This window comes from Pelobates fuscus, chromosome 4, assembly GCF_036172605.1.
Source record: "Pelobates fuscus isolate aPelFus1 chromosome 4, aPelFus1.pri, whole genome shotgun sequence".
Classification (NCBI taxonomy): Eukaryota; Metazoa; Chordata; class Amphibia; order Anura; family Pelobatidae; genus Pelobates; species Pelobates fuscus.
In genome coordinates, this window is record NC_086320.1 from 329182016 (window position 1) to 329202212 (window position 20197).

Below are 20197 nucleotides of genomic sequence, written 5' to 3' on the forward strand. Positions count from 1 at the left end.
GGTCATGTATGAGAAAATACTGCATCTGCCATTGTGTGCTGTAACGAAGAGGCTCTGTGAAACAATATACAATTACAATTGACGTGTCTCTTAACTTATAATTATATATAATTGAATACCTCTTAATGTGCGTTTTGATGCACATTTTAAGTTTGTAAAACCTTGCAATCTTTGCTTCCAGGGTTACTTGACTTTATCACGTATGAAGATATACGTATTCTCATATTATAAACCAGAATTGTTAGGCATTACAGAATCTTCTTTCATCAGCCAGTTGAAGAATGGATCCCTTCATTGCTTTTACTTCAAACCACATTCATCAAAGTTTTAGTCAGTACAAACATTGGAAAGGTTTTCATTGTCAAAAGAAATGATATTCGTTTCTAAAGAAAAGTGAAATGTCATCAGTTTACATTAAAGATTTATTATTTTTTTTACACATTAAATAATTTACTTTTCTGTTAAAGACAGTCTTTGTGTAAAATCATCAATTGAAAATCTAAAGAATATTTGATGTGGTGCAAGTGAGTTGGAATTGCTACATTAATTTATATTTCTTGCATATGCCCCTGTTACATCATATTGAAAAACACCTGCAATTCATTGTAAGCCATTTATTGAAGTAATACCTGGACTTTAACCTTGTCAATAGTATAAAGAAGATACATATGATGGGTTAAGATGTTGACAATCCTTTTTTAGAGTCAGACCAAGTTAAGTGGTTTATAATTCTACATTTCTGGAATCAATCATCATTGATAACAATAGACATTTTTGCAGCAATAAAGTAGGACATTTAACAGATTGTATAGGTGCATACTTTCCAGAATTTGGATGCATGAAATTGTAATTTGTCGGGGGGGGGGGGGGGGGGGGGGGGGGGGCTGGACCATAACAAGGACTTGCCAGTAACACAATGGATTTCGCTAGTGATATCTGTCATCTGTAAATGGGAAGTATCATCAACCCACCCGGCTAGGACTGCTCTTGTGCAGAACCAGGCATGAGCAAAAATACCCTATGCTGGCTTCATTCTCTGCAACACCAAAGAAAAAGAAATATCTATAACGGGTGCAAGAGCAAAAGGACACAACATAAAATAGTATGTTATCAGTCAAGTTGTTACCTTGGTCGTACTTTACTGTACAGACATAAATTCCATGTTGTCTGACAGTGTTTCCTTATCTTTATTCTACCAAGTACTAATAGTAACATCATGAATGGTGCACCCAAAAACCATAAACTTAACTGGGTAAGTCCCCTTAATGTGTCCACCACCACTACAAGGTAAAACTCCAAAACTTTAATCGAAATGTATAAATACGGTGGACTGTACAAACACCTGTTAGCAGAAAGAAAAAGTGATATATATGTATGTGTGTTTCTGTCTTTCGTTTTAAGCCTCACCCACATGAGGTACAGTGTAAAACATACCGGTGTAAACACTGTAATTAAAGTTTTTAATGTAATAGATGCATTGTTATAACCCGAACCTTAGGAAACCCATCTGCCTTTACGCAATGCAATGATTTTTAGAAATCTATTGAGACACTGTTCGGTTTATTAGCTTTGAAAGGAACACAACTGGTGAATTCATAAGATTCTACAAGACATTTTCCCCCAAAATGTTGTCACATTATACACAATTTACCGTATTAAGTAATATTGCACTTCAAAAGAAAAAAGACATGCCTTTTTTTCCCCACTGCTAAAATAATTTTTTAGTACTACATGGCAATAAACATCTGTAGATATGACATCATATTAGGTATAATAAAATATATGATGTACAACTGTTATACTTATTCTTTGGGGGGATGCAGATACAGTGTAAAACAACGTTGTCATCCTGGCAGAATTTAGCTGAAGTCTGCAGAAATCCCAGTAATTAACTTACTTATAAAGCAGTAAATGTAAATCATGTGAGTCAATTTGAGGTTCCCAGTAGCTTTAGGGTAGGGTGTGCTCTGCTATTTTGACTGTTTGCTTATCCGGGTGAAGCCAGACAGAAATTAAACATATTCTCAAAATAAGACTTAAGCTACAATTTTACAAATTGTTGTCTAAAAAATTGTATTTGTTTTGAACCAACAGTGTACTGAATATGACCTGGATTTTGGAACAGAATGTCTTCATTTGGCTCTGGAGTACAGTAACACGAAAGCCAAACTTTTGGATGGACCACCTGATCTTTGGAAGGTAAAGTAAACATGACATGTTATATATTACCACACAGTATTTGTTTGTTCAACATCTATGTATTCCTAGTTCAGTTAATGCAATGACTATTTAACCAATCTACAGTCAACGGACCCTGCACATTTTATCAACAGTGCCACCCCTAACCTAAGCTTATATATCTACGTATGAGTGGGTGATGTTCCAGTTAAGTAACATTTAATGCTCAAACATCTTTACTGGGATTGTGTAATTGATGGTTTATGCAAACCAGCCCCAACTGTTTGCATTTTTCTCTAGTCTAAAGAAATACACCAAGGTGAGGCTACCACTTTTTTTTTTAATGCACTATAGAGATTATCCTAAAAAAAGGGACATTCTAAGCAGCAACAGAACGTATTAATACTTTGTAAAGATTTTGATCAAAACTACTGGCTGTGAATGTGGCATACTCAATTTTGAATACTTTTTGCGAAAACAAAATAGCGTAACCTCCCTTATTCTAAAATAGTTCTTTATTGCTGCACACGCACATAGCTCCCTTTCTGTTCCTCCCTCTTAAGCTGCATTGTCCAATAACACAGTTGTACATGTCATCAGGAAGCACAGAAAGGATGTATGATAATTCAGCTAATTATGTGTTTCATAACTAGAAAGGTGCTTACTCAATTTAAGCCCCTAGAAGCTCTGAATACACCTGAGACTGTGCATAGATTTCTGCTAATCAATTCCTGCCCCTAGACCAAATTCTCCTATTTTGGCAGATTATAGTGATACAATGGATGCATAAAAAATGTGTAATACTCCTAGGTTTATACCTGGGGTGTATTCTTTGAAGTTAATATTTTATGTAATAATTTTGGAACCACTAACAATCATTAAACATCAAACTTGCAGCAAACCACCTGTTGAAGCTCTGAAACAAAATCAGTCCGTGTAGTTAGTATATGATCTATAATTAACAGCGAACCTTCTAGAAATATGATATTTTTCCACAATGACAATGCATAAACTGATCTATTTTGAAATATGTTACTTTATCTGCCCTAGTGTAAATTGTTATAAAAAATAACTGTGAAAACCATGTATTTTCATTGCAATCTACGATCGAATGAGAAGTAAACTTCAACATTATCTTAGCGGCAACAGAGAGTTTGGGCTCTGGGTGCTGGATTATCCTTTTTTTGTCAAACCACTCAAAAACATTTTGACAGAAACTGAGGGAATGCCAAAAGACTCATTATACCCTAACCACTACAATATGCTGTAAGGGCCATCATGCATAGTGTCCCTTTAATTGTAACTTGTACATGAGTTGGAAAGATACCCCAGTTGGAGTTGCACATAATTTCCATGCATTTCAGATGGCCAATAAGAGGATGTGCCTGCCTACCTTCTCTTTACACCAGCTGCTAACATTCCTTTACCCAGGTTTTATTATTCCATTACATTGTTCCATTTAGTTTTATCTTTTTCTTAAATTGCATTAAAATGTTATTATCAATGGCATAGATACAGATATCATGCTCCCACTGCACGATTCCGGTCATACGGGATTATTGCAATTGCTACATAACCACACGTATGGATGTAAATATACAACCGTACATTGTAATAGGTGGAAATGCAATATCTTATATACTTGTGCCTTTTTTTATCCTTTCTACTTGTAAAATCGTAAAAATTATCCTTAACATTTGTGCTGTGTGAACCTGTTATTCGTGTAACTTTACGACTATGCCATATCAATAGCAATAAAAATTATAATATACAAAACAAAAAGTGGATGTGCTTGGTAGTGTGGTCAGTAGGTGGCACAACTACATGACACTCCTATGGTTTCAAGATCTCCTAATAACCATTTATATTATTTATAAAGTGCCAACAAACTCCACAGCGCTGTACAATGGTTGGACCAACAGACAAGTATTTGTAACCAGACGAGTTGGACGCAAAGGAACAGAGGGTGTTGAGGTCCCTGCTCAAATGAGCTTACGTGCCTCAAGGAGTGGGGTATAGTGGCACAAAAGGCAAGGGTAGGATAGAAAAGTAGGTTACTGGAATAAATTTCACTTGCAGGAGAAGAAGCAAGGTGTGGGGAGGGAGAGCAATTAACAATTTAATTGATCTGTTTTCCTAAAGAAGTGAGTTCTCAATTCTTTTTTGAAGGAATGGCGACTGGGTTAGAGTCTAATGGAGGAGGGAAGGGACTTAGAGAAAAGGTGTAGCCCTTGAGAAGTCTTGAAGGTGAGCATCAGAGGTTCGAGTACGAACAGAGGATTGACACAGGTCTTCGGCAGAGCGTAGGACGTACTTGTGTATCAGGGAGGATAGGTAGGTAGGCCAAGGTATCTAATGTACTCTGACTGATTTTTAAACTTGTTTAAATCACATTGCCGTGGGTTTTATTGCTAGGAAGCTGTTATCCACTGTTATACAGCAAAGGACAGAGAGGCAAAAAAAAAAGTAGGACAGAGCAGTTTGGATCTAAAACAGGGACTGTCACTAATAAAATGGGACACTTAAGCGGTATGGGTGTAGACTCAGCACAACTCATGGTTTAGTGAAACCGTATCTTTATTTCTTTTCCAGCACAAGGGGGGCAGAAATCAATGGGAGGAGGGATACATTCCCCGTTCAGTATTAAAGCACTGATTCAACACACATAATTCAAGTTTGTGTTCTGTGAATAGGAAATCCTCTGGTTTCCCAGACTTGCCAGCAATGTTTAGTGTAATTAGCAGACTGACAAAATCATTTGTTTATTGTATATCCAATGTAACGTACTGCTGTGGGGCACTGTTTTTATTGATATTAAATTCCTTCCTGCTCACTGTAATTAATGAGGTTCATTTGTGCTTTAGGTGACCTACAAGCGTGATTTATATGCAGCTGAATCAATGATTAAGGGTAGGTGCTTTTTCAATATTATTTTAAAGTAATTGTGTGTATATATACAGTATATATATTTATTTTTATTTTTTTACTTTCACCCTTCGGATTGTTGTTGTACAGACATGCATAGAATGTAGAGACAGTTATTGGGCATTTATAAACTATGTCAAATAATCAATGCATTCTGAAATGCGAATTAATACACATTCATTTAGTGTCAAATAGACTAGGAATAATGGATAGGCCTTGTTTACTTTGGCATTCTTGAGGTCAAGAAAGTAAAGAGCAGCGCATATAAATACATTTCTGTGAGCTCTCTTATGCTGTATAGTTTGATAACCAGTATAGCTTTATACAATATGGAGGTCTTCGTCTGTAACTAAATGTGATCGGTAACAGCATAGAATTTACCTAAACTGTGAATTGTGGATCATTGAAACACAGCCCACTATGCAGGGCAGGATTTACTTGGCAGGGGCCTGTTGACACAGAATTCTAAGACACACCCCTGCTCTCACCCCTGTCAAAAATAAAATAAAAAAAAAGAATGATAACATTGCCAGCACAGACATAAAAACAATTCTAAAAAAAAAGCAATATACAGTCAGGGAAAAACAAGTATTTTTTCCCCTGCTGATTTTGAACGTTTGCCCACTGACAAGGAAATGATCAGTCTAAAAAAAATCAGCAGGGGATCAAATACTTTTTTCCCTCACTGTACATTCAGATTTGATAACTGCGTATATATACATGTATGTATGTGCATATTTCTGTTTGTGTTCTATGTTGTGTTTGAATGTGTGAGTATAGTTTACAGCTGTGTAAATGAATGCAGGGTTAAAAATAATGTTAGATGTTGTTAGGGTAAATGGGGGTTAAAGGTTAGAGAGGGGTTAATGTCAGTGTTAGATTTCATAGTGTGTTGAGTGTGAAGAGGATTAAATGCAAAAAACAAAATCTGATGCTGGCACTCTCCTGACAAAAGATGCAGGTATCAAGACCACCCACTGTTTAGGCCCCCCCAACTAATACAACAATTGAAAGATTGATACCGCATTCTTATATAGATATATCAGAAAACGTTTTTATGTATGTTTGACCTTTATTGATAATTCTAAAAAATATATATTGCCACAAGGTTGAAAAAGTGCAAATGCTTGATATGTAGAATGTCAGATTAAGTAAAAAAAAATGCACACTCTGGACCTGTTGTCTCTTCAATGGTCTAGGCGAGAACAGGAAAGTTCATGCTTATATAGGACACGCCAGCCCGTTCCCACGTGACGCGTCCTTCTGACATCATTTTAGCGTGGTTTGAGTATTCCGTCCACTACGTCATAACGTTGTGACGTAAGGACGTTGGAAACATTGAAATAACTGTATGTATACATACACAGTCTTGTTTAGACAAAAGAGTGTAAAAATAATAATAAAGAAAAAAATATAAAAAGTAGAAAAATAGAACCCATAAAAATACTAATCCATAATAGAAAATGATAACAAAAAAAAAAAGTATGCAGAAAATAAATAAATAATTTGGGAAAAAAGGATGTGACAAAAATATAAATAATAAACAAAAAAGTATCTTCTTGCAAGGCATTTCATGTGTGAGAGGCGGGCAGATGGGAATTGATCATTTTTACTTTCTGTCCAGCTTCACACACATGTATGTGATATTTAGAGATAAAGTAGTTCGAAGTGGATGGTCCTGTATGGCGGATGCAATTTGTGCAACTGAAACATCATAAATTACATTATTTAATAAACACATTATTATGTAAGTACGGTAAATAATTTCAGGAACAGCGATAGTTTAAGTTGCACGCATGTTCGATTTTTTTTCCGACTAAGCATCTTATCAACAAAGCACTCCAAACCTTATGAAAAGAAAAAGGAAAAACATCAGACAACGTGTCAAAAGTAAATAAAAAACATTAGAGTGAGATGATGGCCACTAAAAACATAAGATATTAAATCTTAAGCGATAGGCCTGTAGACATCAATACTCTCCCATCATCTGATTCCTTATTCAGGGAGGCAACTGGAATCTGCAGGAGGGTCACAAAGAGCAGATGCAGAACAGATAATAAGTCTCACCCACCTCAGGCTGATGTGTAGGCCAGAATCTCTAGGCCACAGGCTCGGTGACTCCTAGAGTTCAAGTCCCTCCTGTGCATGGGAGTGCAGTAGGACCTGATGGTCAGTTGCAACTTTCAGCAGGCGATACTACGCTGGTGTGGGTGATGCGCTGAGGCCAAACTCTTAAAGGCCTTCAGTCCCCTTCAGTCCAGGTGGGCTAACAATTGAAAGAACTGGTGTATGTGTAAGTGCTGTGCCTCGTGGGGGCCCTCTCATTCCCTGCCGCTTGCTCCTCCGATCACCTGCCAGAGACAGATGTGATGTTGCTGCTGTACGCGCTTCCAAGGTAGCCCAGAATCACTTGAAGATTGCTTCCAGCTTCATTAAGGATTGATCCGTTGTGCCAAGGGAGTTGCCTGTATCAGCTTCATGCCTTCCTTGGTCACTGCGAAAATGTCCGCCATTTTGTGAGCACGCCTGTATACAAGGGCTGGTAGGAGCAGACGTCTGAAGGTAAGTAACTGCATGAAGGCTACTGAGACATGCCTAGGCCCCCCATGTCATGTGGAAAGGCAGCCACCATCTTGAATGGTGGAGGTGGCTAAGAGGAGCTGAGATGGCAGCTGAGATCAGAAGTTAAATGGGTCTGAAACAGCTTGAGATCGTCCAGTGGGGACCCAGATATCCCATGCTGGTCCAGAGGGGGTTGGTAGGAGTACAGCTCTGGAAACAATAGACTGCAACAAGATTTCATAGGCTCCCAGGGAAGTAAAATTATGAGTAATCCCAAAACCAATGTAGTCTACTTTAGCAGGTGGAATAGCTCCATGGCTTGGCTTAGCACCCCCAAATCGGCCAAATCATCAGGAGCTTGTGCGGTACACGTCTTGAAGGTCGAGCTCTACCCCCTTTCCCAAGGAAATTAATTCTCTCATGGCTGCAGAAAAAGAACGTCATTGGCTTGTGTGCTGCCTCTCTTATGTGAGGTTGTTTAACGAAATCCTTAATCTGTAGGTATTTAAAAAAAGTCAGATGGTGTGTGTTGTCTCCTTTGTTTAAGTTCATCAAAGGCAATGACCTCGATACCCTGAAAGAGGTGGCAGATCCTCCGTAGGCCTGCTTGTTCTATGTGTCTGAAATCCATAGCTGTCATGCAAGGAGCAAACGCCCTGTTTCGGAGAAAAGACATGAGAGGAGAAGGGGATGATGCTAATCTGTATTTCTGTATTGATGCGTCCCATACTCTCAGAAAATTGAGAATCGCTGGGTAGGTAACTCTCAGCGTTGGTCTATGCTCCTATTATTATTATTTTTAAATGCACTTTTAGTATTATCTCAAACACAACAAGGAAACATTGCATAAGTTGTTCTCTTTTCTTCAACTGGTGAAAGTGCTGAGGCATTACTAATACAGTAAAGGCCTCAAATTAGTATTTTTGGATAAGCTTTTCAAATGATGTTATATTTAAAAAAAAAATTGTATTTATGCATATATTAATGTATGTTTATTAAATGTATTTACAGTACAGTAAATGTACAGTGTACATTTAGAACTGCAAACCATGTTTTTTTTGCCCTGTTTTGGTGATATTCTATATAGAGACATATATAGCAAGTTAGTTTTTTTGTATTTAAAACCAGTTAAAAATAACATTCGGAATACATTTTTTTGTCTGTAAATGATCCTAAAGAGGACACAAATCAACCCTATCTCTTTCAAGTTACCTGTAGTTTTTCTGATGTCTTTGTTTTCATTGAATCCAATACTATATTATAGTTAATTCTAATTATTAATTCTAATAATTCTAATTATTAGGCCAAGCTATGCAAACTAATACGATTGTTTAGCGCAGCTCCAGCTTAGCTTTATTGAACTAAAATATTGTGATGGTTAGGTTTACGCTTTCATGAACAAGTTCCAGCTTAGTAACTAACCGGGAAAGACAGGTGTGAAAAAAAGTGCAACTGCCACCTAACCGGCTTTTTCTTTATACTTAATCATACTTAAAGGACCACTCTAGTGCCAGGAAAGCATACTCGTTTTCCTGGCACTAGAGTGCCCTGAGGGTGCCCCCACCCTCAGGGACCCCCTCCCGCCCGGCTCTGGAAAGGGGAAAGGGGTTAAATCTTACCTTTTTCCAGCGCTGGGCGGAGAGCTCTCCTCCTGCTCTCCTCCTCCGATCCGCCTCTTCTCCTCCCCGTCGGCTGAATGCGCACGCGCGGCAAGAGCTGCGCGCGCATTCAGCCGGTCACATAGGAAAGCATTCATAATGCTTTCCTATGGACGCTTGCGTGCTCTCACTGTGATTTTCACAGTGAGAATCACGCAAGCGCCTCTAGCGGCTGTCAGTGAGACAGCCACTAGAGGACATAGGGGGAAGGCTTAACCCATTCATAAACATAGCAGTTTCTCTGAAACTGCTATGTTTATGAAAAAATGGGTTAACCCTAGAAGGACCTTGCACCCAGACCACCTCATTAAGCTGAAGTGGTCTGGGTGCCTAGAGTGGTCCTTTAATAAAAGCAAATGACACTAGCTTCATCTATAGAAAGTAGTGATGAGAGAACAATAAAAAAAACATTATGCAACAAGGATATATCGAGAGAGAAAATAGGAAATTGTGTTGTTACTTTTATATTTCCTAAAAAAAAGCCTCAAAACCTGTCCATAGACAATGCGCAGTGTATACAGATAATGACGGCATTCATCCAGGTAGGATACAGGAATGTCTGGTGCCATAACATCTAGGGTCACCACATCTCTGGATAAAGCAATCACAGCAATCCTACAATTGTTCATATTTCTGTACCACCAGTTTAACAGTTTGGGTCTAACTGAGCTAGTCTCATTTGAAAAAGGCTCTTTGACAGATTAAATGTCACCTTGACAAGGAAGTAGAAACTTGCAAAGGAGAAACCTGTTGTACCTGGTCTTCTGTTCTTGCATGTCGTGCAACCATAACTGTTTTTTTCTTTCTTTGTCATGCATTCTGTGAACAAATCCTTGGATATGGTACTGTTGCCCTTGTACTAAAATTGTCACCATTACTTGACTTGAATTCTGTATGGGTGGCTTGTGGTTTACATCACATTCCGACTACGGACCCAACGTAATTCTTAGTCAGATACACATCAAATTGCTATTAGATTTATCTTTATAAACATGGATATGATAAATCTTTTTTTTTTTTTTTTTTTCTGGAGGTTGACATCACTTCCCATGTAAGAATATTGTCATCTGTAATTTGTAGAGGGCATGGTCTTTTTTTGGAAGTTGCCAACACCACTTGCACATTTTTCTTTCTTCTTCAAAGCAAGTTTCACTGATGCAAAGCAGACTGGAAAAATGTAAAAAACAAACATTGGTTTCTCCGTCGCTGTCCAAACATTTTCTGGGTTTTAGGCGCACAGACATTAGTGTGACTAAATATTTTACACTCCTTTCGAACAATATTTTTTATAATACTGAGCATTGATGTTAACAACAATAAAGTGGGTTATTTAGTGTTATTGAGTGTGATTTACAAAGAGAAGCATACATTTGGAACACACAGATAGGAGCATTTTTCAGTCTGATGTATAATGGGGACAGTAAACCGTGAAGTTAAACCACTCCAAAACATCCATAGACCACTGGTTCTATACAGTGAAACAGGTCCTTTAAACAAATGAATAAGAATTTCATAGTTTGGTGGGACTTATGTTTTCATTGTTGCTAGTATGTTTTTGTTTTACAGATAGCTTAAAACTGCTGTTTTTTAGTTTCCTGCAATAGCTACTTTGTAGTAGCTGAGAAAATGTTGCCTTATTAGTTTGCATTGAGTATCAAAAAATATGCAAAAGCAATGCACTCAGTGCCATAAAAGCTATCTACTACTCCGTAACTAAAGATTGATAAATGGCATGCTAACATGAACTTTTAAAGGGAAATTCCAGTGCCAGGAAAACAATCCGTTTTCCTGGCACTGCAGGTCCCCTCTCCCTCCCACCCCCAATCCCTGGTTGCTGAAGGGGTGAGACTGATCCCGCCCACCGGCAGGGGAGACCTAACGCGCAATAGAGCTCCCCATAGGAAAGCATTGAAAATGCTTTTCAATGCTTTCCTATGGGGAATTGATCGACACTGGAGGTCCTCACACAGCGTGAGGACGTCCAGCGACGCTCTAGCACAGGTTTTCTGTGCTATGATGCTGGAAGTGCCCTCTAGTGGCTGTCTAGAAGACAGCCACAAGAGGTGGAGTTAACCCTGCAAGGTAATTATTGCAGTTTATAAAAAACTGCAATAATTACACTTGCAGGGTTAAGAGTAGTGGAAGATGACACCCAGACCACTCCAATGGGCAGAAGTGGTCTGGGTGCCTGGAGTGTCCCTTTAAGCCAATCAGTAAATATAACTTATTGTACTTGGTAAAAATACACTATTTTGCCATATAATGGTCCTAAATGCCATCTTAAAACATCTAATGCAGATGCAGTGAATGGTGAGGTTCCATGCTATGGTGCTTGTGCTATGCCAGGGAGTAGCACGCTATGTGAGTGAGAGCAAAAGCAATGAGGACCACTGATGCTAAAACCAGCCAGTTATATGTAATGAGATGAGTATTTCATACTAGTTTCCAAAATCTGCATTTCTCAGGGTTTAGCCTAAACGACCAGAAAGAGAAGGAAAATGACCCATGGAAGGAAATTATTCATGAAGCAGGTGGGGGCAGAATCACAGAGGATGCCATAATACTCATGATCTGTTAAAGGATGTCACACTTACATACTTAAAATATCACCTTTGACGTTTGGGCCACTTGATCAAAGACAAAATAACGTCTTACTGGGTGGAGACATGTAGGCCTGTATGTGTATATATTATTTGTCTCTTTAAGGGGTTTTTATCATTTGAAAGGCAAATAGAAAGGCTGGTTAAACCCATGTGTATTCCCCAGCTTCTGTATGGAAAGAGTATTATCATCACAATCGTAGCAGAGAATGGATTACCGTAGTTCTTTCCAGAATGAGAATAAAATAATTTTCTTAAGTACTAGTGTAAATCTTCCCCAGGCCTAAAGTCCTTTAAGAGATCCCTCTCTACATATCTGAAAACAGAATGCACATGTCATGGTTGATTATATATTTCCTACCTGTTTTTTTTTTTTTTGTATTTCTTTATTTTTTTATCTTGACATAAGTAGCATGCAAAACAGTAGCATTTATGGCTTGTGCAAAAGCCCATCATTATACAAGATCTTGGAACATAGGTATATGTATGTCGGTACAAAAAGTATCAAAACACAGCAAAATACATTTAACACTGGGCTTATTTGGCCACTTGTCAAGGATTTATGTAATTTAACATCATTAGATCATAAACTTAGCTTACGTACTGATAGCTCCTCTTGTCCTTTATATTTTATTCTCTTATTATGGTGTAGTAGGGGTGTGTTTCGTGGCAGGATACCCGTGTCCCCGTGTGATCTCTGTGTTCTGCCCCCTCGTTTTTATAGGATGAGTTACTTGTGTCACTGTTTTTGTTAACCGTCCGTACACCATGTGGTAGTGGGTGGTGCCCTTTTCATTTAGCCTAATCTAGCTTGTATTGTTGAAAGAAAAAAAAAAGAAAAAGAAAAAACCTTAACCCCTTAAGGACCAAACTTCTGGAATAAAAGGGAATGATGACATGTCACACATGTCATGTGTCCTTAAGGGGTTAAAAAGAAAAGAGTGGATAACAAGTGGAGATAGTGGCATGAAAGATAGAACAGGAGAAAAAAAGGGGGGGGAGGGGGAAGGGAGTAAGGTTATACGTCAAGTCAGTGCTTTCTGGTATTGTGCAGAGTCCTCTGGGGGTGTCTATCGCCTCCCCTGGTCCTATGTGGCCCTTACACTATTCTGATGTCCTACAGAGTCCCTCCATTTGAGAGATCGCTATTCTGCCATGGGTCCCATAGTTTGTCGAAGCTGGACATGGTTCCTTTTTGTCGAGCGGTCACGCTATCCATGAGGTATACCTCTTTAATGTTGGATATGACCCTCTGGAATGGTGGGAGTGTGGTTTGTAGCCATGTTTGTGCTACTGCTCTTCTTGCGGCTTAGGTGATCTTGTGGATCAGTTTCTGTTCTCTCCTCGTCCAAGCATCTACAGAACTATTAAGTAAGTATGTCCATGGGTCCTACCTGTTCTATTTTAAATGTTGTATATATTGTGTATTAATATTGTTTTTGTATTTTATTGTACCCTATTGTATCAATGCAATGTTTTGTGGACCAGGACATACTTGAAAACAAGAGAAATCTCAATGTATCTTTCCTGGTAAAATATTTTATAAATAAATAAATATGGTGGTAGATCAGGCCCGGACTGGCCATCGGGCCATCTGGCCATGGCAACGCTCCGGGTCTAGCGAGAGTGAACTCTAGCCTGCAGGCTAGAGTTCACTCACCACTAGCACCACCAGGGATGGCAGCAGCACGATCCCCCCTCCCAGGCTAAAGGTAAGAAGGGAGGGGGGATATAATCACACTCACACACACACACACACACACACTGCATGTTGACACTCACAGCACCCTCACTCACACACACACTGCATGTTGACACTCAGAGCACCCTCAATCACACACACACATTGCACCCCTGACACTCTCAGCACCCTCACACACACACACACACTGCACCCTCACACACAGCTTCCTCACAAGCACATTGCACCCATCACTCACACACAGCACACACACTGCACCCCTCACACACAGCTTCCACACACGCACATAGCACCTATCACTCACTCACTCACAGCACACACACAGAGCACCCTTACCCACACAGCACCCTCACACACACTGCACAATACTCTTTCCTGGCATTTTTGTCTCCTGGTATCCCATCTATGGAGACACCAGAGACAAATTTCAAGCAAACACAGTGCAAGCATATTATTAAATTTGCTTGCGCTGTGCAGAACAAATACGGGGTCTTTTTCACATACTAGATCTTTAAAGCAGAGCTCTGCGCATGGTTTGCCCTGGGAAAGCATTGAACCAACATGCTCACTTTGTGATGGGGCACGCTTGTCATTAGTGATGACAAAACACACCCTATCTGGCCCGCCCTCTTTTAAGTGGGCCGCTGTAATTAAAAAATGCCCGGGCCAAATCTTCTTCCCAGTCCAGCCCTGATCAGGATAATGGTTGGAAGAAACATCCTGGGTACCATGACATCCCTTCTAGTGTCTATCCTTCATGCCAGGTATATGAACAAGATATTAAATCCCATTCATAGAGTGTGCTGTGTGGAATAATAACCTTTCCTTATTTAGTTTAGTGACTGTGTTCTCATTTCTACCAGACCTTATACCAGATCCTTAACTATGAAGCATGGGTAGTGTGGTGAGGTTTCTTTCCTGTTATAGGTTCTGTTTAGTAGCAATACTAATAAATGTTTATTTATTTTTATTTTTGAAATTAGTACTAAACTCAGGTTAGAAGCAGGAAAGCCAATCTCACAGATTCTGCCTCAAAATGTGCCAATTGTATGTACCTTTAGATGTTGTGTTAGGTGTTTTGGTATTTGATAATTGTTAGGTATCCTATGCTTTGCTACTTTTTTGATAATACAGGTATTTTCTAACCTTTTTCGTAAACCAGCATAATAAAGAGTACTATAAAAGAGTTTAAAAAAATCCTAAAACACAAGATCACACACCTAAACTCTGGGGTGCATCAATGCATGCCTTCTCAATTTTTCGTGACCACTTTCCGAGTATTGGACTTCTCTATGAACTGTCAACACTGTCAATGCATAGGTATGTGCGATGTGCTCATGGATTAGATAGTGAATCCATCATTTTAACATAGACACCTGTTCTCTAGGATTAGCTATAAATTCCATTTTCCAAGTGTTCGCAGGTAAATATTTTGTTACTTTTTCTGAATCTGAACACAGCCTATTTGTGTGACATGAGGTTTTCCTGTGTTTTTGCTAGGAGTCAATTATACTGCAGCAGACTACTTAATAAGAGCCTGTACTCTGCTATTAAAGGCAGCTTTGGGTCGCGCTGAAACCACATAGCTTTTGGCTGATGTTATTTATTGACTTGGTATATCTTTAGTTTGCACTCTTATTATAAACTGCGTACTCTCATTTTTTTTTTTTTAAATGTATTCGCTTTGCTGGGGGGCAGGGAATATTTTTTGTATTAAAATGTTTTTGGTTTGTGTAGATCTTTGGTGCCAGGTTCCTAACCTTGATCTCCTTATGTATGTCTGCTCCATGACCTGGAATTTTAGGTCCTTGAGGCTGCACATGATTTTGCTTTTAGATTTACTCATGTCATAATCCCAAACAGTGTTTGATGGAGCTTCGTGCTTTTTTTTTTTTTTTTTTTATTGTGCTTTACATCTTAATAGTACTTTGTCCTTGAAACATATATACTTTTTAAAGTCTGGGGAAAAAAACTAACAGCATCTGGACATTGTATGTCATGTGCATTTCTTTACATGTTCTTCATATTACTGAATTTTGTTATTGCAGGTCTTTCCTTACCATTTTAGAGTATAAAGGTGATTTCCCCCCTTTTGTTTTTGTTGATGAGTTGAATATGTATAAGAAAAAAAATATTTCTGCTTTCACTTAATTTCCATCCTGTTCTTCCATGCGAATATAATTTTCTTGCTTACGTCTTATCCTGTTTCTCTCTTATTTTTTTCACTTTTTATTTCATTATATTGTTACGGACATTAATATGTAAGAACTATGACAAAATATTTTTTTTTAGATTAGCCAACTGGAACATAAGATATTGATCATGATGACAACGGTGTACTTTGTTATCATGCAATTTGCCTTTATGTGGCCATTTTTTAAATGTTAGCTTCTCTTGTACAGGATAAACATTCACAATAATAACAGAAAAGAACACACTTTTGAAAAAGCGCTGTGCTGCTCTCCTCCTGCTTTGGGTAGCATGGCCGAGCGGTCTGATAGGAAGAGCTCACTGAGAGAGCACTTCCTGTCAGATGGGTACCACAGCGGTGAACAGGTACATGAGAGGAGGAGGGAGAGTCACATTGAGGGGCTGGGGAGTGGGTGGGGAATGGGACACATGGAGGAGCTGGGCGGGGGATGGGACACATGGAGGGACTGGGGGGAGGAGGGAATGGGACACATGGAGGGGCAGGGGGCGTGGGAATGGGATACATGGAGTGGCAGTGGGGGAGGAAATTAGCTATATAGAAGGACTGGGGGGAGGAAATGAGACACATGGAAGGTCTTTGAGGTGAGGAAATGAGACACATTAAAAGGCGTGGGGGGAGGAATTGAGACAAATGGAGGGTCTGGGGGGGAATGCTACACATGGAGGGGCTGCTGGGAGGGATCGAGACACATGGAGGGGTTGGAGTGAGGGAATGAGACTCGGAGGGCCTAGGAGAAAAGAATGAGACACATGGAGGGGCTGGGAGGGAGAATGAGACAAATGAGGTGGGGGGAGCAATTTTCGCACTGGGGCCTGGTGGTTTCTAGTTACACCTCTGATTATGGACCTAGTTCTCACTCATTAATTCAAAACAGCAGCTAGTAAGAGATACAAAATCCGCAGGAAACCCACAGTATCTGCCTCTTGACACATGGAGTGGTTTTGGGGGGAGTAAATGGGACACATGGAGGGGTTTGTGGGGGACATGCGACACAAGGAGGGGCAGCTGAGAGTGAATGAGACACTGGAGGGACACTGGAGGGACTGAGAGGGAAGGAATGAGACGCATGGGGGACCTTGGGGGGAGGGAATGAGACACATGAAGGGTTGGGGGGAGATCAGGGAAATTTTTGCACCGGGCCTGGTGGTTTCTAGTTGCGCCTCTGGTTATGGGCCTAGTTCCCACTTACTGTATTCTTTGTCTCAGACTATTCTTGAAATAAGGTGATCATGTTGAATATTTAGATATGCTGATGTAAGACTTGCTATGAGCAGGAATGATTTTAACTCAAGACAAAACTGCAGCTAGGAAGAGATACAAAATATGCAGGTAACCCACAGTAGCTGCCTCTGTACAACTGCAATGTTTTAAATTATAGGGTTCCATGGATCCAAGCCCCTGTGTTGACACATTAGCTCTTTCTCATCCGCTGGCCTAAACAGATGTCATGTGTGTAAATATAATCTTGAAGACTTGTCTGCATCATGTATGCTGCCAAAGCCTGCTGCTTCTACAGGCTTCTTTCTCCTCCATGGTGTCACCCACACAGGCCACAGGTAATGATGTCGCATGAAGGCTAGATTAGAATATGTATAATCTTGAGGCTGGAATATCCATGATTACGTTATACGCCGCATTACATCATTGTCTGACTCTTGCCCATGAAGGAAAGATCACCCAAATGTCCAGCAGTAGTAGAGAAGTTACTGGCAATTAGCTGGGAAAAATGTATATTTACACCAGTTAGCTTAGTGGATAATGTAGTGAGTAAATGAAACTAATAGAAGGAAGAGAACCTATTTGCGTTTTTCAGAGAGCATGAGATATGTAAACCTTTCTGCTGGCCTGTTCCGCTAATGCGTTTGTTTCAGTTCTGGGGAAAATCATTGTCCTTCATTCCTACTCCATATCTCCAAAGTGTCCCTATTTAGCAGAGACAGACCCTAATGTGGGCTCAAATTCCTCTGTCACTTATTTCTAACATTATCTCCCTCTTTTCTAGGCGATGCATGGTGCTGGTGTGTCTAACAGAACTCCATAGCTGTAATACATGCAGTAATGTGTCTTTAAAGGAACATTATATGCACCCAGACCACTTCATCTCAATTAAGGGACCAAGTCACGTAAATGGTGACTAGGGCACTATAGCGTTGGGGATACAATTTTCTATTCCTCACGCTATAGTGTTCCTTTATAATAATAGTGTTTAGAGTTCAGGTTGTGTTGATAAGATACATTGTTTTACTTGTGTGCCTCTTAGTGCATTAACAAAGTTAGGAAATATGCTACTCTGGTGTTTCTCTTTAAAAAAAAGCACATAATAGTGATGTACACATATGTATCAGTTGACCCAAAACTAGTAAAGCTTACAGCAATATTCTTTTTAGAATATAGTGTAGAAAATAGGTTATTCGCTCATTTCACATATTATACAATGCCCTTATTCAGTGGTTTGTAAGTTATCATAGAGACAGTTAAATGTTGTGAAGAAGCGTTGGCCGCTCCTTTAGACATGCTCTAAAAGAAAAATGCCTTTTAATGTGATGTTATGAGGTCTGGCAATTGTTATTGTATGCTAAAAAGCCCGTGTGTAGGCCCAGTCGGGTCACAGTACAGATAAAGGTACGATTTAATAGAAATTAAAGAAGCTTATATCAAAACGCTCCTTAATTTTTATTTTTTTCCCCCTTTTGTAAAATGTTGAATAAAAAAATGATATATAAATAAATAAAAAAAAACGTTCTGTTGCGCAGTACATGTTTGCACAGGTTAGTGCAGAAAGCATTGCTATGTGCTTAGTAAGTTTGTGTAAGCGTTCAGTGACCTTTACAACATACAGGGGGGCGAAGCTGAAAGACACAGAAAGGAAAGGAAGGAACCAGATGACAGGAGAAGGCAGGGAAATGTATTGAAGAAAATGACAGTTTGTCAGTGACTTGTCAGGCCACTCGCATGCCTGCTTGACTTGCAGCGAGCCTGAAAGATATGCATATTCTCTGCTTACCTACAGCAGTGATTGTGTTATCCTTATAATGTTATTTTAGTCAGGTTCAGTAAACATATTAAATCATAAGGTTTTGCAAGTATCTTCCAATGTTTTTCTAACCCCACTTTTCAAAGTATAACGCTAATACTTTTTTTTAGTTTGGATTAGTTCAATTATTCCACGTACAGGTATTTGAGGAAAACGATGCTCTTCTGTTATTTCACATTCTTTTCCGATTTTAATTACAGTGTTTGCAAATGTTGAATATGTTGTAAGATCGTGTTATGTGTTCCCGCCCATCTGGAGATAAAGTAATCCATTCCCAGATTTGAATGTAGTTGGTGGAATCATTGCCCTTGATAAGATTTAGATAAGTTCATGTTGATTCTAAAATCCAGCTCTGGTTATCAATTTAGCTGAAACGTTCTGTAAAACAGGAAATAAGCCACTTTGAGAAGGTTTCAGTCTAGTTTTCCTGTGTTTAGCTTTTCCAGGGCTGTAGAGTTTTTCAGAGTTGACCCTAAATCTTTTTGTCAGTAACCCTAAATTAAATGTTTTCATCTGAAGGCATTTCAAAGTCAAATAACCCCATTTTGAATAATCTTCTTGAACTGCCCATTGCCATTCTTAAAACCTCATTCATAATTCTTGGTTGTAAACATGCTTGAAAATCCTGCTTCCACTGCCACATCTGCCGGAAAGCCTTTAGCACTTTTGTAAAGTGATATTTTTGGTGACATTTTACTGAGCAGGTTCATTAATAGTTTAGGAGTACACCAAAAAAAAAAAACAAAACTGGAAAAAAAAAAAGTTTTTTTCCCCAAAATGTTGTCCTAGACATGTTGCAATAAATAATTTCAGACAAAAAAATGTAGTGATATAAAAAAAATTAAATATAAGAAAGAAATTAAAATAGAATGCCACTTTTTTTTTTTCACATGTACAAAATAAAACACATCTAGAAAATGAATTGAGCCACACAGAGAAGTAGTTAGTAAATGGATAGTCCAATTCGTTAAAAGAGTTGAAATCGTACTATTTTGATATATTGTGCATCATAATGCAATGTAGTTTAAACGGTACCTTTAATCCCTCGTCTTGCTGGTCTCGCTGTGGCTGTTCCGCCTCCTTGGCTAAGATAATCATGATTCATAGTGAAACATTAGAAGGCTAATGAACATGCAAGTTTCTCTATGAGCAGCCCTTGATTGAGAACCAAGTCTGACTCTGTGTTCACAGGTGAAGCGCCTCTAGTGGCTGTCAGTAAGACAGCCACTAGAAGTTTGTTTAAACTTGCAATGGAAATGTGCAGTTACTTCAAAACTGTAATGGTTTACATTGCTGGGTTAAGGTAAAGGAGCACTGCATCTAGAC

The 20197-nt window shown here is 39.0% G+C and overlaps 1 protein-coding gene across 2 annotated transcripts in view; it reads left to right on the forward strand.

Annotated features, from left to right (window-relative positions):
• Positions 1-20197, forward strand: part of CRPPA (CDP-L-ribitol pyrophosphorylase A) — a 348505-nt gene that overhangs the window by 146473 nt on the left and 181835 nt on the right. For both annotated transcript variants that reach the window (XM_063450737.1, XM_063450738.1), the window contains exons 4-5: positions 2095-2199; positions 5043-5088. In XM_063450737.1, coding sequence (XP_063306807.1) covers positions 2095-2199; positions 5043-5088 — 151 coding nt within the window. The remainder of the gene's footprint in view (positions 1-2094; positions 2200-5042; positions 5089-20197) is intronic.